We start from the raw sequence: 23580 nt of genomic DNA, 5'->3' as shown, positions 1-23580 counted from the left end.
AGGAAGCGTGAACGCCCAATGAGCACATCAGTGGTGTTAACCCTTGCCGAGACCACTGCACCCCATGCTCGCACAGTTCTACAGTAGAAAATGTGTGCAGACACAAATCTGATGTTATTGCTGCTCTTATAGATGGGTGAGGTCACCACACAGGTGGGATGTGTATTTCATTTGGCAACGACAGCTCCATAGCTTTCTAATGATGTCATGATTGTTTTGCAGACACTGCTGCAGTGCCGGCGCTGGCCGTCACTCCTCCACCATCTACGTAGTCCAAAGTCAGTTCATGCTCTGGAAACTCTGCTGTTTTTATTTATTGTAGTTTCAATTACATTTAACTCTGGGTCATGTACTGCAGAAAGTCAATAATAACAAACTAGAGGCCATCTTATTCATATTTGGACATTTACAGTGAAACAAGTAAACAAATACCTCTATTGACAGCGCAGTTCAATAAAGAAAAACAGTCCCTGTTATCATGTTCAACAGCATACACATGATGATTATGTAAAAGCCATGTTAGCAAGTACATGAGTAAAACTAATAATTACAACCACTAACAAACAAGCAAACTACGGCACCTAAACTGATACATCTGGTTAAAGCAACGGTTCTGACAATTTGGAGTCAATTTCACTGTAGTTCAACTATACATTTCTAAAGCAACCAATCAAAGCTTTGGATGCACCATGGAGTGCTTTTAGGCGTGAGCGAGAACCTAAACCCTAAAAGCTGGACATCCAGTATGAAGGAAAGAATGGATGACTGTGAAACTAAATGAGCAGCAAGCGTTAAACAAGGACAAAGTCAAAGATTTAGAACAAAGTCTTTAGATTTGCTTCTTCACTACTGCTTTCCATTACTACTATGGAAACCCCACGTTTATTATTATCTGTGGAGAATCATAGGATGTTCCAACTCGTGAGAAAAATCCTTTGGAAACACTATAAAACACAACACAGAGGTGGAAATCTGTTGGGAAACACTATATTCCTGCTGAGAACAGCAATGTGTTTGTGACAGATGATAAACAAACGCTCGTATCGCTGACCGTGGATATATCTCCTCCACCTGCCACAGAACGCTGAGGTCTGGTCCCCCTCTGTCCACACAGGGGGAAGAAATCGTATCTCAGATCCTCAATCAAAATGAAAATCATATTTACACGAGCAAAACTAACATTTAGGCTCAGCCAGCTGTCTGGTTTTATGTAAGACCACAGAACTTGCAAATGACGTGCAAACAGAAACCAAAAAGAGAAAAATCATCACAAAGTGGTACTCGCATATGAACCAAACTTGTGGTTTTTGTGGCTTTAAAAGAGGGAGAGGAGAATATAACTTGAGAGTCACTTAAGGACAATATGCGAAGAAGGAAATGAAAGCCCCTCCGTGCCCTAAACTGACTCAATTATTCTTAAATCCTGTGGCAAAACAAAACAGCTTTTGTCAGACGTTCAACATCAGTTTTAATGTTTAAACTCATTAGGGTGAATGATCTGATGGTCATTTGCACACATCCAATGTTTACATCAAGATGTCAAGATACATTTGATTATGAACTAAGATTAGATGTCACCTCCTGCTTGTAAAACAGTGTGTCCAAAGATCAGTAGCTAAAATGTAAAAACATTAAAAAAGGGCTATATACACACACGTGAAAGGTGTTATGACACTGTACCAAGACTGAATGCAAAAAAACTGAAATGTGTCCTATTGGTTTTAACTACCATCATCAGATAATTTCAAGAAGCACTAAAATCAAGAAGGTTAAGGACCTGGTATACTGATGTTGTTATACATTTTTTGAGACAAAAAAGCATCAAACTATTTCTACAGTACGTAAAACATTAAACAAGCACATCAAAACTATGATAAAATAATCACTCCCTCCTGAAAACAGCATTATCAATTCAGCTTGCCTACCATGCTTCTTCCTGCAGTTCCGTTTGCAAACATGCTACAAAATAATTATTCAATAAAAGATATCTGCATGCGAGTCAGCAAAAGACCCAGAGGCCATGCTCCTTACCTCCGCTCCCTTCTAAACTGGAAGACGTGGCATTTACAGCTTTAAAGCGGGATGCGAACCTTGAGATAGGAATGTCGTAATCTGATCAAGAATTCTGTTTCATATTGGAATTGAAACGAGTCTTGCCCACTTGCCAGGGAATGTCAATCAGCCAGCTTCTGACGAGCCAAATCCGCTCTGCTGCTCGAGAATGCCAGTCATGCATTTCCTGGCAGCGCTAATCCAAGCCAGCCCATTTCACCCAGCAAACTCAAATGCATTTCTCCCATTTCATTGACATGCTTGGCTTGTCTTTTTGCAACTCTGACGTGTCCAGTCCAGCTCTTCTTACACTCCAAGCTTTGCCAGCAGCAGTTGCTGTTCCTTATTAGGTTACTAAAATTTGAGGACAGTGGTCAAACTCACCTCCAGGTGCCCGAGGGCCCACCCGGCCAGGAGGTTGCAGGGAGTCTCTCGTCTTGCTTGGGGCTCTGAGGTCGTTTGGGGCAGTGGGTTTACGCTGAAGCGGGACAGAAGAGAAAAAAATTGAGAGTTTACTTACACCTGCCATTTAAAACATACCTCCCAAACCCCTACCTGTGTTGCAAGATAATCACATTAGCATTAGCATTGCAGTTAACAAATGAATAACCCAGGCTAATCATTCGGCTAGCTTAACAAGAAACGAAGACGGTATCCGATTGATTTCATGCATGGCAGTACTGGTGGCAGGTTTTCCTACATTAGCCGTGCTGTGGCTAGGCTTGCAAAGCTCTAGATTAGAGTAGAGAGGATGGCATGCTGCTCATTTATTATGATTAGGCAGCTGAGGAGCACAGCTAATCCAATAGGAGCTTGAAATAAAAGATGCGAGCAGATATTGTAGGTAGCAGGTGGGGTTGTAGGTGTGTGGCAGCAATAATAAAAGCTGCTAACTGGATGATAAATTGAAAAGGGCAATAAAATAACATATGGTGGGACAATAAATAGAAGAGGCAGGTTTACACAGACACCCGGTTATGAGGGCCAGTTTAAGGTGACTCAATCTCTGACTGTGATGAGACTTTTATCTTCATTATATAACCTGCTATGGTCATATGGTCATGCTCCAGATATGCAATTCGAACTGCAGGGGGACACTGTTCTCTGACTGTCAAAACTCCATCCATATGGGTTTTGTACAACGAGGTAAACAAAGAGGTTTAATGAAAGAATTTGGCAAGGGGCAGGCATAAAAAAATAAGACAAAATTATTGCCAAACTTGAGCCTATTGTTTGATGTGATGTAGGAGTTAAGGATGTAAATATGAGAAGAAGGAAAATAGAAGAATGAATTTACCTGAGGTAGGACACTGTTGGAAGACTGAATAGTGGTGTTCTCGACTAAGGAGACAGAAGACATAGGAGTTAGGACATAGTTTGAGCAGATGAAAGATGATCTTGGTCCATCCAGAGTTCAATTACTCAACATATCTTCAGTTTTTCAGACAACATATTGCCAGTTCTAACTGTCAGGACAGACATTGTGCATTGAGAAAGAGTGAAAGTGATGTATAATAAAACCATGTATTATGCATGCAGACATATCGGGCTACAAGTCAGACAGACTTCAGATTAATCTCCCTGTCATTTAAACAGCGCTGGATAAGCAGACGTGATAAAACAGATGGAAAAGGGATTGCTTTTTAACATTTCTGTCCAAGCTCAAGAGTGGAGGAGGCAAAACAGTAAAAAGTCCCTTTTTTTCTAACACCATCATTTATCCGCATGGGGGAGGCATGATGACATCAGCGATTATACTCCAACCCTTCAGCTCAGTGACGTTTTCTAATGGTGCCAGTGAAGCTGACTAAGCTGGAATGCTCAAGGGGGTTGGTTTTAAAACATCTACATCAACAGCTAGGGATTCAAATGGCCTCCTAATTTAATCCCATTTAATCCAATTACATGCAGTGCCATTCATCAGCCACATCTAAAGAGGGTCTGCTCATGTATGGCACACACAGTCGTGGCAAGGGGTTGACCATGTGTTTGAAGGCTCTCTTGCTGGTTAGGAATGTATTCAGAGTTTGTTGTGCTCAGACAGCATCAGTGGAGTAGAAGAAGTATTTTGGAAAATGAACCCAGCTCTTCACCAGCTCTCCTAAAATCCTGCTGGGAATGAGGGGTCACTGATACGCAAAGCATGTAAACAAAGAAATTTTTCATATAATTACTTCCTCCCTCTCGATTATACTTAAAGCAGGCAATTACCTTTATTGGACCGAGACTCCTGGCTAGGCGGTGGGACTTTGGTCTGTGCAGTCAGCAACAACTCATATGTGTGATCCTCTTCCTCCTCCACCGGCTTGCCTCTCTCGTCAATACTGCTATTAGTATACAGGGCCTGCAGAAAAAAAGGAACAAAGAGAGTGGGGCAACGAGAAAGTCGAGAGAAAGTAGTTGAAAAGACAATTTAATGCACAGACGACTTGGAATGACTTGCTATTAAACATTCACTAAAGCTGATTATATTTTAGGATCCAAATATCTCCTTCGGGGAATAAAATGTAAAACTTGTATAAAATAAAATGTCCTTAATGTTCAACAATGCATCCTCTGTTGTCATCCACAGTTAAGGCCAGACAGGTTCTCTGATGTTGTCTCCTTTTCCACTTCACATTCCTCATTTTACTCCCCCGCTGCCTATACCCCATGCCGCACTCAGATGAATATTTATCAAGAAGTCGTTTGATTTGAGCACCAGTTGTGAAGAAAACAGTCATGACAGGGGTTGAGGCTACAAAGCACTGGCTTTTTCAGTGGCAGATTCATTATCCAACAGCCCCTGCGACACTGTGTTAACAAACCTTTCAGAAGAAGTAACTTTTAAGGGCAGTCCGGCAGCCATGACCATCCTGCAATGACTCGTAACTATACCATGCTACTAACAGTACATGTGAGAATATGTAGTGTAAAATGGCAACATGTCTCTCTTTATGATCTTAGCTTGTCACCTTTGACCTCACCTCTTCGTCATGACCAGGGCCAGGATGTGATGAGTGGACCAGGCGATCTTTCTGTAAATGAACAGAAATAATATAATAAACATACAGTTGCTAATCAATCTATTATTAGTCCATTGCAAGAAACAAGCCAAATCACGCATTGCATACCCACTCTGTACCACAAGAAGTGTAATTGTGGAGGGGTTTGAGGCCCAGTCATGTGGATAGAAGACCACTATCACCCTCTAGTGGGAGTTCTGCCTTTTATCTCCTATAAAACCCTATGACAAGCTTATGATTTTGCCTACATGCATGTGTGTATGTTTGTGTGTGAGGGTGGGATCCAGCTTAACTACTGCTGACCTTTCCAGCTTCACTATCTGGCCGACCAGAGTCCCTGTCAGAGGACTTGCCGCTGGCGAGGCTGTCCAGAGAGTGGCATGAGGTGGCTTCAAACAGAGCCTCGTACGGGCTCTCTTCCTCAGGCCCCGGGGCCAGCCCCGAGATCAACTCACTCACCTTCTCCAGATCACCTATAACACAGGTCAGAATTTACAAAAGTACGCTAAACAAATTTAAAGATAACCCTCTGTTGCATTTTCTTGCTCTGAGTTTCCTGTTTAAACGGCTGACTGAATCACTGCTACAACAGTTCAAACACCCAACTTTTCAAACATCTGGTTAATCTTACCCTTTTTCCGCGGGCTGGGACTCTCCTGGGGCGGAGGGATTGGTGGTGGGGGGAGGTCAGTGTCAGGGGGTTTTCCAGTCATGTGACCTGCAACAGACAAACAAGAGATTGTATCACAGCTGGTAAATGTGAAATCAAGAGGGACACTTGCCACCACAGTTCTCAGGTTTTCATGTTTGGTCTTCACCTAGGATGAGAGCAGCTATTGCTCTGCTCTTCTGGGAGGGCATGTCCTTGACAGTGTCCAGCGCTGTCAGGCCCTTCTGGTCAACGATGTTCACGTCGATACCTGGCGAATGACGACAGGGACAGTTGGTACAGGCAACAGTCAAGTGTTGTGTGTGGATTTTTGCAAATAGCAGCAAGTGATTCAAATGGTCCTTGCGTGGCACTGAAGTCTGACCTGCACTGAGAAGTTTCTGTACCACATCTGTCTTCCCAAACAACGCTGCTTCATGGAGGGCACTGCCTTTTTCCGTCTGAGCAGAAAAAGAAACCAGAAGTATTGAGAAAAAGGACAAACACCCCTAAATGACACGAATGTAATTCCTATAAAAATCAAAGCTCATGTTTGCTTCCTTCTATTATTATACTACTGCCAGATGAATAAGCCTGCAGCACCTGTTCTTGCACCCACATTTTAGTAAGATAAACAGTGTATGGCAACTTCCGGATTTATGCCCACCATCCGGTCCATTTCTTTACTGACAATTATGCAGTTAAGGACTCAAGCCGGGTCATTTTCCAGCTCAAAGGGCCATGCTAATTGAAACCTGCAGGATGCAAGGCCTGAAGGGAAAAGTATCTTCAGACAGATGGATGGCACAGTTTGGTACAGAGTCAGAGCCACAGGGCCCACCAGGGGGAGCAAGGACAGCTTTGATACCACAGCAGTTCCTTTGCAAACTGAGAGCTTAAGAGTTTTACATTTAATCTCTTTAGTAGGAAGTAGCGAGAGGAAGTGCTGCAAGAACAGATTATGTTACCCAACATGATTTGGGCCCATGACAGTATATTAAGAAACACTTGAAAACTGAAGCTTTTAAGTTCACACACACGCACATATTGATAAAAACGCACCTCATAGTTGATGTCCATGCCAGCGTCCAGCAGCACCTCCACCACAGAGAGGTGTCCGTTCCGAGAGGCCAGATGCAGCGGAGTGTGTTTCTTGGTGTTACAGCTGAGCAGGTTGGGGTGGGCGACGAGCAGCAGCTTGACTACCTCCAGTCGGCCGTACAGTGCAGCCAGGTCCAGTGGAGTCTCAAACTTGTTGTTCCTCATGGTGGGGTCTGTCAGCTCCTCCAGCAGCAGCCGCACCACCTGGGAGTGGCCATACTGGGCGGCACAGTGCAGCGGTGTCTCATTGTCATTATTCTGTTGGGGGCGGATGAACGGATGAGAAGCAGCATGGGAAAATGGAAACATATGCATTCACAGGAAAGAACGTGAGATCAGGAGAGGGATGCGGGCTGAATCATGTTAATGAGAAAGAAGAGGTGACTCAGTGGAGTCATTGCGAGGTTAAACCAATCAGTGTATAGAGCCCACCACACAGCAGATTAAAAGGTCATGAAAAAGCACCAACCATGATAAAGCACATAGTGAGTGGGATGGGGGTAGAGGACTGGCAGATATACATGGACTAATGAGGACAGGTGTTGGGGATGGCACAAAGTATCTGGGGGAGCTAGAGGACCAGAGGCCCCTGAGACAGGTGGGGACACGAGCCACTTGGACAAGAAGTCAGAACGTCACCGGTCTTGTGTAGTCACAAAGAGTGAGCACTGGCCCATTTGTTTTGTCCTGTCAATATGGGATCTATGACGAACTATTCACACAACAGAGCACACCAAAGGCAACAAGAGTCACAACAATGTGACTGTTGTGTTTCTAGGGTAACTGAGAAACTGCATGATAGTGAGAAAAAGCAAGCATTGTCATTAATAATGTCATGTGGCACTAATGATGACAGTAGGGCCGCAAAAAGAAATGATTTTCATAGTCTAGCGATATGACAATTGTTTTCTTGATTAAATACATGTGAAAATAGTGAAAAACGCCCACTGCAATTTCCCAGAGCACACGGTGACTTGTCTGACCAACAGTCCAAAACCCAAATATATTCAGTTTTTCAAATGATTTAAAACAAAGAAAAGCAGCAAATCCTTATATTGGAGAAGATGCAGCCAGAGTATTATCATTTATGACAATTAATTGATAAAAAAAACAAACAGCTGCAGATTTATTTTTCTGTTGAGCATCGACTTGATAAATCAACTTATTGTTTCAGCTAGATAATACAACTACAGCACATCTGCCCATATAATACTAAGTGACCTGGGTTACTGCCTGACAGCAATGTAAACTCTTTAAATGTCTGTGTATTACATTATGTCACTGACTCGCAGGAACTGAGAGAAAATAGTGAGGAGAGGACTCTATAAGGATTAGAATACAAATCCTATCAACAGCCAGTCATTTCCTGGTGTCCTTCATGTTAAAAATGTTCACAAAAGTGAAAACCTAACATTTGGGCCAGTGTTTAAAAGAAAACTAAACTTTAGACCAACAAGCTATCAGACAAGCAGACAAAGAGCAATTAAAAGCAGTAATTACAATGTTAACTCAGTAAGTGGTGCTTATTGGATCTAATGACTCACATCCAACAACAAGATCAATGTCTAATAGACCTGAGAAGCTCCAGCAACACTGATGATCTCTAGCGTGAACATCCAGCAGGGGGCGAAGCCTGCAATCCAGGAGCAGTACAATCACTGCTCTCAAATCTCTCAAGGTGTGCCAGAATTGCAAACATGTCATTCTGAGCAATCTGCAAATAAAGTCTGCATAACACTACAGCAAGCTGGCTCTATTTAAATATTGTATAGGTGGGTGTGGCAGATAATGTTAGCTGTTGTGGAACCACATGCTCCAAGAGTCAGTCATTCCAGACACACACACAGCCACCTACAAAGGGCTGACAGCTGGCATGAGACGCCCCCACATGGCCTCGTCTGATGCCAGTCTGGGTGACTCCCAGAGGAACGTGCCAGCTGTGTCACTGAAGACAGGACACCGTGTGGAAGGGGGCAACAGGGCAGTTTGGGACAGGTGTCACTTGCCCCTTAAATGAGACCTGCCACCAGATGGGATCAGCAGGTATCTCCTTCATTGTTAAAGGGAGACGGCGAGATTGAGAGAGAGTGAGCAAGCGAGTGAGAGTGAGTGTATTGTGATTGTACTATACTGGCAAAGCAGGTCACAGCTTGAGCAGAGAGACAAGAGGAGGGGTCTAAACAAAACGACACCTGCACAGAAGGCCGGCTGAGGAAAATCATGCTCTTGTCTTGGGTGAATTTGAGTGAATAAAGCAAATGAAAAAAGGGGGTTTAAAGCAGCCTTTCTGTGAGAACTAAACCAAAGCGACCTCGGGTTTCACCGCCTGGGTGGTTTCATCAGTTGGATTTGGGATTCTCCTTTCTGCAGTATTCTCTTCGGCTCAAAACAAAGTTGCCTGTGTGCACACAGAGATGGCCGGACCGCACATAAAAAGAGCATGCCGTCTCTCATCTGTGACGCACCAACACGCATTTGATGTAGCTTTTTAGAGAGATTTACTCTGAGTATTAAGATGACTTCAACAGGCAAACATACACTCTGTGATTACATCAGCATGATTCACTCCCTCAAATATGCAGGTCTGCCGCTTCAGTAGTAATCCAAGTAAATCTAGCGTACAATGATTTACACAAAGCGTCCAAAACAACTGACTCAAACAGCAGGCCAATGGCAATTTTGGAAATGCGTGTACTACTAAAACATGAAACAGGAGTGCAACAGACACCTGGTGGACTGATACCTTGAACTTATGATTATGTTAAGACCAAGTGCCTCCCCTGCTATTGTGGTGGTCACTGCTCTATAGCTATGCGTCAGTTATCATCTGATAGCATTAAACATTGCTAGACTCACTGATAGGAAACAAGCAGCTATGAAACATCAAGCCTCGCCTTGCCTCCTTTGACAAAAGCTATGCTACTCATGTTTTTCACACAGGGGTCTTCCACTGTAGGGCCTCTCCAGGAACTCCCAAATAGCCCCACACCAACATTCTGTCATAAAAAAACAAGCGCAAACAATGGCATGAGGGGAACTAAAAATTGATTTAAAACAAAATTATAGCAGACCGATAGCACTACAGCAAAAAATAAATAATAAATCCCATTTCAAAACACTGTTCAACTAAATAGGTGATTATGATTTTCAGTGAAACACTTGTTCTTGTATAAAAAGGACTCAGTGAGCTCCAGCATGAAATTCACTATAAAAGAACACAATCAGCCTTTTCTCCACTGTCTCCACATCTACCACAGCCTAAGTGAGCAGTCAAAAAATAATGTACTAACAAGACAGAGCTCTGAAGGCTATTACACAAAATGGCACCAATGACTGGCAGCGTGGCTGGGAGAGAGATTAGAATTCATATGGCAAAGCCAAGACTTCCTGGACAGTACATGTTTTTATGAAAATCCTGTCTTCTTGACTGTGCTGCAGAATAAAACCTCATCCTGATTTAGACCTTGTGCATGTCGAACAAGAAGAGATTAAGATCTCCACTGGTGTCTGCTGCTGATTGATAAACCCTGCCCTAACTAGGAACATCTGGAGATTACGCTCCATTGGGTTTTCCTGCCGCAGAATACTGTGCGGATGAGGAAAAGAGGTGCACAGTGACAGAGAGAACAGAAGATGTTATGATTCTCACAGCCTGGGCCTGGGAGATGGTAACGTGCTTTGACTAGCGACCGCTGTCACGTGACGTGCTGTCTGGCAGCAAAGCGGGGCTGCAGTTACGTCACCCCCGGCCCCTGGTAGTGGTAGTAGTAGTGCTGGGTGGTGAGGGGTGGGCTGAGCAGCTGTTGCAGCTTGTGTGCCAAAGGGCTGCCTATGCTCGCTGCATGCCTGTGTCCACTGTCACAATCTGAAATCCCGCTAGTTTTTCGCATTCATGCAAATGATGGATATCATCTCATGTGCACACGCACAAGAGGGTATCAGTTTGTGAGAGAGTTAAACAAATGTTTTGGAAATTCAGTATCTGGCTGTCAATTGCATAATCTAGACTTCTTAAAAATTGTATGGTACCCCCCCCACTTCGCATTTAGAAGCACTATATAAACATTTAATAAATGGTTTATAAACACACATTAGCAATTGTAAACAGATAAATTATTATTTTATTAATGTACAGGATTTAACAACAATTGTATCTTAACTTATGAAAACCCTTATTATTATTACTAGTACAACAACTGTATTTTGCTATATTGTCATTATGTGTTTTTACATCAACCTCCAATAATGGATGCCCATAGGAGTTATAGGTGTTGATAAACAGATTATTATTCACAGATATCTGCTTACAACTACATTGCAGTGTGTTATAATGCATTTATTAAATGTTTATAGTCAACTTCAAGTCATTTCAATTTTACTTATTTAGCCCAATATCACAAATCACTAATTTGCCTAAGGGGGCTTTATGATCTGTACAGCATACAACACCCTCTGTCTTTAGACCCTCAATATGGACATGGAAAAACTCCATAGTTGCGGCCCTAGTATCTTTCTCCATTTGTCAAGAGCCCCATAAATACTCATCTATATTCCCAGTGTTCTTTCCATTAAATGCAAAGCAACAATAATATAAAGACTGATTCTAATAGTAGATTTTTATTGTTGGATTTATCACTGTCACTCATTACTGAGTAAACCGGCCTTACAGTTCTATAATGAGAGGAGTGTCTAACTGGCTTCCTGCCATAGATTGTGACTCTCCGTACAGTGGACTTTTTCTTCCTTTCAGAGGAAAGATTAGTTTCCCCCTTCATATTCCACTTGATTAAATGAGAAACACTTTCCAAACACAACTAACCTAAAAAGCCTTAACGATCTTAGATATTATCTCTGCTTCTCCTTCAGCAATGAATGGCTCCAACTGCCACAGAAGACACACCCTGAAACTTGCAAATGTGAATGCATGACAATGGAGAAATCCTAATCCTTCTGTTAAATAACAACACGGACCCTAAAGGGCTGGTCAGATGTGCATCAGCCACAAGTCCTGGAGGATAAGCAGCGAGCAGAAGATAAAAGGGAGGGGCTATGATGTGTTGTTGAGGGAAGAGCTGGACACTGAAGTGACAGACAGAGGGGATAAACGAGCGGACTGGTAGAACTCTGAGCGTTGTGCCTGGAGGAAGGAGTGGAAACACTGCTCCATTGATAATGAGGTGGCCAAATTCGAAGAAATTACTTCTGTGGCTGCCATCAGAAACCTTTCCCATGTCAGCCCCCTGAGATACTGCACACCAAGCCTGACAGAAAGACATATGGATCCATTTCCAGTCCGAATAAGAGCATATAACCATTCAAAGCAAAAGACATTTTGCTTTTATTTGTATTAAATGTCACTTATTTGACATCTCTTGAGCATCAGTTTTACTGTGTTTAAATTTGTCCAGAGTAATGTACAGTGCATTATGTTGTTTGATTTCACGTTAATGGCAGAGCGCCCAGACATCTGAGCCTGGGTCAGAGGAACTCATCTAAGCATATATTGTATTAGACATATGACCTATATAGGATGCTGAAGCCTGGATGAGAGGTAGCGTGATATGTGTCTGGACAAACCAAGGGCTATATCTTATTATGGAGTAATATGCAGAATGTATGGTAATTAACAAAAAAAATGAGGTAAATTAAAATGGTTCATTAAAATAGCCTCTATTGAAGCCAGGGTTCCTACAATGGTTATTAAAACATGTAGTTTTCTCACAAACCTCTGTTGGAGCTGCAACCACAGAATGTTTGAACTTGCTTGAAAGATTATGAAAGATTATTATATTTAGAGCTGAAACCAGAGGTCTAACTTGACTCGATAATTAAAAGTTATGAGTGGCATAAATAAAACACCATGGAGAATATTAAATTATAAATGAGCTCACATTTTACATATACATATTCATGTATTTATTCATAACACATTTATAAAATTCTATATTGACAACTTCAAGAGATTAATGTACTAGTTTATTCAAAGTTAGGCTAGGTCTACCTTTTGCCTGTGACCATCCCAAAATGAATTGGGCAGCATGACACCCTTACGCTGATGAGCAATTTTAAGCAATTTTGCTGGGCAATCTTGCTGGTGGTAAGTCTGACTATGTTTTGAACGGATAGTGGCGGGCAGGGCGGGTGGCGGAGTGGTGTGGGAAGGGGATTACGGTAGTAATCTTTACTCATTACCACTGATGGCAACATTGTCTAGCACCATTGCTCTAAAGGTTGCTCCGTGTCATCAGCTTTCAGTTAGAGCCCTGGAAACGATTAATCAATTAGTCCAATGGCAGAAAATTTTATTGGCAACAATTTTGATCATTTATTCTTTTCTCTAGCAAAGTAAAAAAAAGTTCTCTGGTCCTCAAATGTGAGGATTTTCTGCTTTTCTTTGTCTTTCTTTCATGATAGGAAATTGATAATTTTTCAGTTTACAGTTGGTCCGATAAAAAGGGTAATTGGTAGGAAATTTTTATGGCCGTTTTCCACCAGCAACAGTTATTCTAGGAAATAAGTCAGATTAATCCATAATGAAATTGATAATCAGTTTTTTGACTAATCAGTTACTGAACTAATCACTTCAGCTCCAGTGTCTACAACTTGTTTTTCAGTAATGTTCTAGAGCAGTATGCACTGCACCAGTGTAAGCCCAATATACAGATATACAGGCGGGTTCAGTCCAGGTCAGGTCCACTGGTTAGTGGTTAGCTGTCCCCCACTGAGGTATTTGCAACATCAAAATGGCCAACACACCAAGGACACTATCAGTAGGAAAGAGGTAAAATTAATAAACAATGTTCTGGCTGGCTTCCTGGAACAGAATGACAGAAACCTGGACCCAGTACAGGCCGATTCCTTAAGTGTCCCACTGAGGGACACTGAGGGACCACTGAAGCCCTAATAATCCACACACACCTTTCATGTCTGGCTAGCTCACTCTGCACAAACGCCACATCGTTCTACTGGGTCACTCACCACCACTGCACGACCAATAAGCCGTGACATGGTTACTATGACAACGTCCCACCTCTTCCTCTCCGCAGCAACGCAAGCTCCCAAGCACAAACTGGGAGGTGGGGAGAAAAAGAGGAGGAGGAGGGGCAAATACACACATTTACACTCACACACAGAGAAGCAAGGCATGGAAAGCTCTCTTTGATGCTGATGCAAGGAGACTGGTACACTGAAATCCTCCCAGCCTCCTCCGCATCCTCATGAGATAGCTCTCTGGTCCTGGAGTGTGATGAGAGGGGAGGCAGGATACACCCCGCACACTCAGGCACAAGATGCCATCAACCATAACTACAACCATGTTTTTGATTTATTCATAACAATGCTTCAATTATTCAGACTCATGACCAGGTAGGTAGTGGTCGCCAAACTATCCTATAAGTGTTTAGATGAATCCATAATCATCCATAATCTCCAGCAGACAACTAGACTCAATGTTAAATCCCTCAAATAGATTAAATGGAAAAAGAAAGTAAGACAATCGCTGACAACCAAAATTCACACACTCTAATATATAGCAGCATTAAAGAAAGCCGGCCTTCCCATCCAGACACTAAGAAGATTAGTTCAGGGGAAATGTGAAAAAGCTCAAATATAGGGTACAGCTTCATCTACAGGCTTGGGTGGCTTTCCAGCTCTGCCTGCTGAAAATGCAATCATGGAGCGACCAGTATGTTCCAGTGCTCTGACTGTCAGAGACATTGTCAGCTTTCAATATGCTCACAATAACAATGCTAACATGCTAATGTTTAGCAAGTCATGTTGACTATGTTCACCATCTTAGTGTAGCATGTTAACAGGCTAACATTGGCTAACTAATTAAACGAAAACAGCTGAGGCTGATTTGAATTTGATTTGCATGTATGTGGTATTGGTAAGTATTGGACAAATTAATAAAATTTGATATGATAATGGTGCTAGATGAAAACTCAGATGATCAAAGTTATGAAAATTCCTCCGGAGGGGAACAAGAATGTGTGTACCAAATGTCATGACAATCCATCTAATAGCAGTAGAGGAAAAGTGAAGGGATCACCAATGTCACTAGTATTCATCCTATGGGGACCATGAATGTTTGTTTTTGAGGTATTTCAGTCTGGACAGCGGTGGACCAACAGACTGACCAACATTGCCAAACCTAGAGCCACATTCCTAGCATGGTTAAAAATATAAGAATTGGTCACTTGCTCCTATGTGTATTATAATAAACTAAATACTTTTGGCTTTGTAGCTTAAGGTCAGATTGTATTAGGGTAACACTTGTTTACCATTTGTTATGTTGTTTATAGTGTACATGATTAATTTAGTAATTGAATGATGACAATAACCACAAGCACTACACAATGCATCTATGTGGCACTCAATCTGTAGCAATACACAATCCATCAGCCAATTGAGCTTTAATTGTTAGTGTGGTTTGGGCAGCCAGTATTTTCTCCTATTGCTGGCTGTGTGGTGCCAACAACTGCACTACTTCAGGCTGCCTATTATACACATCTTCATATCAATTTCCCTATATTTTTAGCACCACAGGAAAAAACACCCAGACTCACAGATCACCTGCAGTGGCCCTCAGAAGACCAGCACTGACTGAACTTTCTCTGGCATTGTTTCTAAAACCTAGTTTACTCCTGATCCTGATTGTATGGCTGGTAAAACAATATTGTAACATGTAGCAAAGTTACCTACTGTGGTGGAGGGCATGTTGTAATGCAGTGTCACTCATGTTAAACATAACATCTCAAAAAACGTTGGAGATCACAAGTGAACATGAGCGGAAAAGCCAGAGGATAGGGATCTATCGATAGTCAGTAAAATTAAAAGCCTCCCCATATCTCTGCAGCACAGTGGCCCCACAAGCAGCAGCAGCAGCAGATGAACCCCAAGCACAGCAAGCCAACACAGGAGCATAGCAAAGAAGGCACTTCAAAAGGAAATGTTTCGGCAGCACTGTGTACACACCTTGGCATTAATATAGGGGTCAAAGGGCCCACAGCGTTTGAACTCTTTATGGCTTACAGAGCTCTGCGAGGGAGGAAGAGAAGATAGGCCAATGGTTTTGGTTCAGACAAGCAATGAACAAATGAATGATGATCACAAATGAGTCTGACTAAATAAAGATGAGAAAAAAATTAGGTTGAGTTAATGAACAATCAGATGTCATGAACAGGCAGGGAGAAATGACACAAAATGAGACAAATATACTTGTTCATCTATTGCTACATTTGAGGGTGGCACATTTGATAAAATGTTATGGCTCAGGCTACATATGTGGAGCTCATAATGGGTCATTTCTCCGACATCCCAAATAGGACAGCCCAGAGATGGTGCCGACCTGGAGGCCGTCTGTGCAGTAAGCAACCAAACAAAATATGAAACAAATGAGTTGAAACAGTTAAAATGGTTAGCAAACAAGCACTTCTCACATTAGCATGGCGTCAAAGCACTTCAAGTATCACAGTAGAAGTCAGACTCGTGATGCGCTGATGTTAATGAACTCTGGTCACAATCTTTTTGACATTTACAATGTTCAAATACAGTAAAGAGCATGCCATGCTGAAGTAGAATTTGAAATATCTCTACGTGGCATTTAGTTGCTAAAAATGACTTCCTTACCAAGTTGAAAAATAACTGACTTTCTAAGGCTGCTGACTAAACCATTACAACTCTCATTGTGAAACTACCAGAGGTCAACACATGAGCTGAAAAGCAAAGTGTTCAGGATTATAACCTACATTTTCTTTACTTTAAAAGAGGCCAAAAATGTTACACAGACACATATAATATACAAACTATGAACAAATGGAGGAACAATACAATTTAGTACTGATGTCATTTCACAACTCACGATATTATCAGCATGGTAAACCCAAACTGAAACCTTAAAAGGGAAACAGAGAGAGACCACGACACAAACACATAAGAGTATATGCAGCCCCGGCGCCAGACCTGCTCATTGAGTTTGGGGTGTGAAGGTCCTTGGTGAATGAGCAGTTTGACGATATGTTCATCTCCCTTCCACGCAGCCAGATGCAGAGGGTAGCAGCCCTTGTTGTCAGCGATGTTGGTCAAGGCCTCGTTTCGTAGCAGCACCTCCACCACCTCGCTGCAGATGAAGGAACAGAAAGGGCAAGTCAGAAAAAGCTAACACCATAAACCACACGCTGAAATACACACAGACTATGCAAACAGCCAATCAATATCTTTATCTTCCCAGTGGGACAATTGTCTGTGAGGGCAGACCTCATTTAATGTAGGGCATTAACAGAAGGGCTGAAAAAAGGGTTCCAACACAGGCATTTCTCCCAATTCCCGGAGATATTTATCACATCTACCTGTGTCCATTAAGGGCAGCGTGGTGAAGAGGAGAGTATCCAGTGCTGTCCACACAATTCACATTGGGGCCTCTCCAGATACTGTTAGGAGTAGACAGGATTGTTAGGCAGAAAATACACACAGCACAGACACACCAAACAAACAGGGCCTCTGTAAAGTGTCAAACTGTGGGTGTGACTGATTCTGTTCTGATTGCGAACTCAGGGTCCCAGTCTCTCACGGCAGCCACTTCACATCACAGCCCAACCCCTCCTGCACACAGGTGAGGGGGAACATTCATGCACTCTCTCTCTCTCTCTCTCTCTTTCTAGAGAAACATGTGAGAGGACAGGAATGAAGAAGCACAGGCCTGCAGCAGCGTCGAGCCAGAAAATAAGGAAGGAAAAGAAACACTATCACACCAAGCACCGGCTAAGATGAGCCAATTATGTCTGGTTTACAGTGACTCCATGCAACTTCAGCCTGATTATTCTAGGCAATGTCCTGAAACAGAATAGGCTTTTGTTATGCAGTGGGAGCAACAACAAACAAAGCATTGGGACAGAGCCAGAAAACATTGAAGAGGGTAGAGTGTAAGGTAGCCAAACATTAGCCCGGCACTCTCATTCACTTGAGCTGAACTCAGCTTGTCAGCTGAGATTGGTTTGTTTCTTTTAATTTGCAAAGAGCTCTGTGGTGAGAGGGGAAGAGGACGATGATAGAGGGTGGGGGCAGGACAGAGAGATGGAGGGAGTCATTTAAGAAGCTAAAGGATGTCTGGTGAGACAGAGTGCCAGGGCTGGGATGCAAGGCTCTCTGAAAGACCTTAACACATCCTAAATAAATCATGTGACACGGAAATCCCAGCACTAGTGAACCAAATATCTGAGACCACAGTCTTTTTGCCAAACAGAAAGGGAATGGGAGCAAAACCAGTGGGCCTCACAGAGAATCATTCATGAATGGGAACCGAAGAAAATGAAGAGAGATCTTATTTACTTTTTTTACTATTTACTTAGCTCTTGATATATTATAGAAAACTGTCTCAAAACAAATGCAAGCTACTGATTTGAAAGAAGGATAGCTTCATAAATTATGACAGGCTTGATTTTGATGCTGGTGAGTAATGTCTCTGAATAAAGCCTTTAGCGGGAACAGCACATGGCTATTTGCAAATGTTTTTAGCGTAGAGAAAAACAATTTAACATCAGCTCCACGAGTTGAACACTCTCACAGACACAATATGAATTGATCCATGACCGAATCAGTGTCTAGAGGGTGTAGCCTCCTGATATCAGCGCCAGTGCTTCTGTGTGACTTCACACACACACACACACACACACACACACACACCCACCCCGGTTTTGTCGCAGTAATGGCTATTTTGCCCCCCTAAAATACATCTCCCGTAATAGAGCAGCCTGCAATTACACAGTCAGAGCCGTCTCATTAAATAAGTGTCTTGGAGGGCTCTATAGCCTGCAGAACAATGGGCCCGACACAGCTCAGACACACAGGGATGCACACACTAAACTAGTCATAACCTAAGCCGTTTATTTCTTACAGCAGACTTTCTGGGTCTCATCTAACCAAGCCAGGCAGCCATGAAGATATGGGACATCAAAAGCAGGGCATGCTGGGAGGAAATACTCGAGTGGGAAAATGTGGCGGGAAGAAATGCTGGAGATTGATACATTTCTGGTAGTGAGGCGGGAAAATGTGTGAGCTACGATTATGTCAGCTCTTTAGGCATCACACAGACACACTTCCTTTCCATTCCTCCAAAAGCAGTAAAATTTATAGTCAAGATTACAGCAACTCTGTCTTGTACATGAACACTGAATACATCAAAAGGGAAAACTGAGACAGGGACCTCTAGTTGCTGTCCTAGATAAAGAGTTATGTAACGGCTTACAGCAAAAACCCCATAAACAAATTAACATAAACATGAACAGAGTGAACTGCGGAATTGAACAAATACAGGCATTGGGCAGTAACAACTGCCAGAGTAATGCAAGAAGACGGGTTTGGGAACATAACTAACTTGACTTTGTGATTCCATTGCATTGATTGTCATGTTGTGCAAGTGAACATTAGGACATTTAATAGCTTTAAAGACACAGCAATATAAATATTAGCATATCTTGTGTTATAACACAGTAGTTCAAATGACTCTTGGGAAACAATATGTTTCCATCTTGCTTGGTTTAAAATCCATTTAGTCAGATGTATCATGAGACATATTGCAAGATTTCCCTTTCACAGTCAAAGTTATCAAAAAAAGGCTAAAATATATGATGCCTTTGAACACTGGTTCCCCCTCAGCAGTCATGACTAATGCGTCATTGCCAAAAAGTAAAAATGCACTAAGAAAGACAAATATTGTGTCACATCAGCCACATGGCCAAAGAAAACCTTGCTGAGGTGTAATGCATTACAAGCCACACTATGATGTCACTTTCTGGTTTCCATTTTAATAATATTGCAGCTCTAATCTGGGATGTGGGTATGCTATCAAAACCACCTGCATGCAAAGTGAACATGATGTCTGCTCATTAAATTTTTTCACTGTCATAGTGTTTAAATTTGCTGTAAGCAGAGCTGCCTGTAGTAGCAGCTGCAAGTGCAGTCCAAGTGTTACGTCCTCCGAGCATTTTGGCAGCACGGCACTCAAGGGCATGAGTCAGAGTGGTGCACAACAATCCACTTCATCCTCTTACTACGGCTCACAACCAACCTCACTGAGGGACCGGGCTTAGGCCCTTAGCAGGGCAATGGGCAAAACAGAGTTGATTTGGTTTGGGAGGGGCACATTCATGCAAACCTACTGAGGAATTCCTGTTTGAAAGGCTGAGCTAATCCTTAATTTCCCTGAGGGAATATCAGCGGGATGAAGCTGGAGTTTGAAAACGATTCTGGGGGGGCTGTAATTCTGTGTTGTACAAAGCCTGGCCAGTATGACAGGAGGAAGGATAATAACATTTCCTGTCTTTCATGTATTCTCTGCATTTAGTCTACTGATGTTAGTCACACATACTGAAGATTTTTTTTTTTTAAAGACACTCATTTCCAAAATATGTGGGCTTAAACATAAATCTCCACTGTGCTTTATTCTGAAGTCCAAATGCCATGGAGCTCAGTAATTAAATGCACAAACAGAAGAGACTGGAGTTTGGTTTGCAGCCATGATTCTCACACCAAGTGACTTAACTATCAGCTAAGTTAAGTTTATTGATGCCTTTAAATCTATTGGTCAGTTCATAGTTGATAAATTGATCCATATTCACTCATCTTTTTCAGACAGGTAAGCAGGTAGAAAAAAACAGGGATGCATCATATATCGTAAGGATTCATCTTTTTTTTTTTGCTATATATTGCAATCAGGACAAACTAGAATTTCTAGTTTCATTGCCCTGCAGAGCAACTATTCTAGTGCACAACTTGCATCAACAAGTTAGCAAATTTAACAACACAGGTATTCAGAGTAAAGATTTCTATTTTTCCAGTATCCTACAGTGGAACCAAAAGTCATGATTTATATTCCATGTTTATTCATGTAGCCTTGGGGAATAGGCAAGGCAAAATTCAGGTTTAGGTTTAAGCAAATAAGAACCCAGGTAAGCATGTGAACCTGGTGTCAAATAAACAGATTCGTCCTGCAGCCTATTAGCGGTATGGCCACACTGCCAGGGATTAGTCTAGCCCAGGGCAGGGAGCCCAGTAGTGACTGGCGCATGTCAGCCACCGTCAGGGAAATTGGGCTTAATTATGCATACTGCTGGCGGGTGTTGAAACCAGATGCCCTGCAGCCAAACAGCCAAACTGAACATCGGCAGAGAGACTCGAGCACCTGCCAGAGTCCTCCAGGCCAGCTGAGGCATCCTCTCACTGACTTGACTTAATGAGCTCTGTCAAGATACCACGCTGGGACCAAAGCTCTGCTACTCTATTAAAGTATGCAAACTCGTCATGCAGGTTGTTCCAGATCTGATAAATGGACAGTGCATGTACTGCATTGTTCTGAAGGAGTATTACAAGTTAGGGAGCACAGGGAAACAAACTTCAAATCTGTGACATAGCTATGAATGGCCTACAGCCATGCTTACAGCTATGTGAGGCTGCATTTAGGCACAACAGGGTTTTGAGCTAAATGCTACCAGCATCATGCTAACATGCTCACAATGACAATGCTAACACACCTGTGTTCAGCAGGTATAATGTTTATAAAGTGAGCCCTCTAAGTTTAGTGTATTAACAGCATGCTAACATTTGCTAATTAGCACTAAACATAATGTACAGCTGAAGCTAATGGGAATGTCATTAGCTTTGCAAGTTTTTGTATCATCGATCCATCCATCATCTATAATCGCTTATCCGTGCAGAGGCGCGGGGGGGCTAGAGCCAATCCCAAAAGACATTGGGCCAGAGGCGGGGAACAACCTGGACAGGTCGCCAGTATCAGATAAAGTGACATTTTAAAATGATGACGCCGTTAGATTAAGAGTTAAGGGATCACCAAAGGTAACATTTATTATAATTCATCCTGAGGGGGACATGAATGTCTGTACAAACTTTCTTGCTAATCCATCCAACAGTTGTTGAGACATTTGCCATCCATAGAGCAATGCTTGATAAAATCTTTTTATAATAGAAGTGTGTGACAATAAACATTTTAACGAGGCTGCTGAAAGATCCTATGATGCCTAGATGCCACAGTAAACAACTCCAGTTAAAAGGGAACAGAAAGTACTGAAATGAAGATGACAATATGGCAGCTCATTTGCCAATACAGTTGTTATGCACAAAGCCCAACTGAATCTTCATTGTGCATTAACATGCCATGGTGAGCATTTCACAAAGCTGTGTGAATAAACAGCAGGAGGTGTGAATAAACTGTGTAGGCCCACAGACTATGATCAAGGCAGTGCTCATGTGCTCCAATCAGAATCAAAATGATAGCCATGGAAAACACTGGTTGCTGGCTGAAAAGGTGGGATGAATATAGAAGAAAAGAGACGAGTGAGAAAAAAAGGAAAAAACATTCAGTCACAGCCTGTCTTCCAACAAGCTGGCATTTCCCACAGTGACTTCAAGACAGATGCCACTGCACAGCTACACACATCTCGCCATTTCACACAGGCATCCCCTGGACATTTTGCTTGAAAGAGCAAGCTGATGTATAATTTTAACTAAAATCTTACCGGATGGATAGGCAGTTATTTTCACTTATGCTGACAACCCACTTCTTGAAATAGCACACAACTTCTGACTTATCTAGTTTGCACAGTTGAAGATTTTTGGCAAACACTGCTCAGTTTGCTCACAAAATTCATCAGCAAAGTCATTCTTTAACATTGGCACAGCCATTTTGTAAGGTTGTTATTAAGTTTTCGTGACCATAAGATATGTATTTGTCACACCATATTCATGATATGTGTGTCTGAAAGTAGGTGTGTTTCACAGTTTCAGTTGGTTGCCAATGTGCTTAGTCATGTTGAGGCTAATCCAGTCCAGAATACTTTGCTGCGAACTTTTTATACGGTTTGCACAAATATCAAAAGGAAGGAAAAGGGAATTACACAAAAAAGATCCAGGCATTTGTTTCCTGTATGAACATATTGAGGGCAGTGCCATTACTCTGGCTCCAAACACAACATGTTTGAAGTCTGGAGGTGGAGTGGAGGTTGGCGTGGGCCCAGCAGGTGGGCAAGAAGACTGCTGAGAGCAGCAGAATGGGAGAGAAAAGACGACGCCAGCCAGACAAAAATGTCTGGGTAGGGGGCTGCTAAAAGCCAGCTAACAGGCAGCTAACACACATGCAGGCCTGCAACAGTTGAGAGGGTGGGCCTGACGTCTCTACACGTTGTGGTTGTACTTCTTCCGACAAATGGGTTCAAAAACAGACCCCACACACAGATACGCCACAACCTCACCAGCCTTATCTTTTCCATTTGTCCCTTTGTTATTATAAAGGTTTTCAGTGAGTGGGGTGAAACAGAGTTCACGTAAACAGACACACATACGAATCAGTAAATGCGTGTTGCTGTCCTGCTCATACATAGGCAACTTTCTGTTTCTTTTACAACAAGAAGCACAGAGTGATGAAAACCTTGAAGTTTCTTTCTTAGAAACCAGAGCTTTAAGAGACACTAATGTGTGTTAAGCACTTTGCAATATTGTGAAAAGTGCCATAAAATGTATTTATTTTTATCATATTTTTATCATCATTGCTGGTCTCCCGAACAGAAAGGCCTTTAATTTCTATTTCTTATAGTCTCCTACAAACGAATCAAGAAACCCCTGACCCACTTGGATGAAAGCTATTTTTAGTCTACCACCACTAGGTTGAAGTAAAAATGGCTACATACTATAACATATTTGTCGGTTTCTGCCCCCCCCCCCCCCCCCCCCCCCCCCCCCCCCCCCCCCCCCCCCCCCCCCCCC

The 23580-nt window shown here is 42.4% G+C and overlaps 1 protein-coding gene across 4 annotated transcripts in view; it reads right to left on the bottom strand.

Annotated features, from left to right (window-relative positions):
• The window catches only part of LOC123975697 (ankyrin repeat and SAM domain-containing protein 1A-like), a 76779-nt gene that overhangs the window by 47507 nt on the left and 5692 nt on the right, over positions 1 to 23580 (bottom strand). For 3 of the 4 annotated variants that reach the window (XM_046057374.1, XM_046057375.1, XM_046057376.1), the window contains exons 3-14: positions 17157 to 17237; positions 16771 to 16927; positions 15784 to 15846; positions 6769 to 7065; positions 6092 to 6167; positions 5876 to 5977; positions 5689 to 5775; positions 5361 to 5530; positions 5019 to 5069; positions 4264 to 4396; positions 3350 to 3393; positions 2437 to 2530 (exon numbers count right to left, since the gene is read on the bottom strand). In XM_046057374.1, the coding sequence (XP_045913330.1) occupies positions 2437 to 2530; positions 3350 to 3393; positions 4264 to 4396; positions 5019 to 5069; positions 5361 to 5530; positions 5689 to 5775; positions 5876 to 5977; positions 6092 to 6167; positions 6769 to 7065; positions 15784 to 15846; positions 16771 to 16927; positions 17157 to 17237 (1355 nt within the window). The remainder of the gene's footprint in view (positions 1 to 2436; positions 2531 to 3349; positions 3394 to 4263; positions 4397 to 5018; positions 5070 to 5360; positions 5531 to 5688; positions 5776 to 5875; positions 5978 to 6091; positions 6168 to 6768; positions 7066 to 15783; positions 15847 to 16770; positions 16928 to 17156; positions 17238 to 23580) is intronic. The other variant, XM_046057377.1, reaches the window with a different exon arrangement.

Source organism: Micropterus dolomieu, linkage group LG08 (assembly GCF_021292245.1).
Source record: "Micropterus dolomieu isolate WLL.071019.BEF.003 ecotype Adirondacks linkage group LG08, ASM2129224v1, whole genome shotgun sequence".
In the NCBI taxonomy this organism is placed as follows: Eukaryota; Metazoa; Chordata; class Actinopteri; order Centrarchiformes; family Centrarchidae; genus Micropterus; species Micropterus dolomieu.
This window is presented reverse-complemented; position numbering and strand designations above follow the sequence as displayed.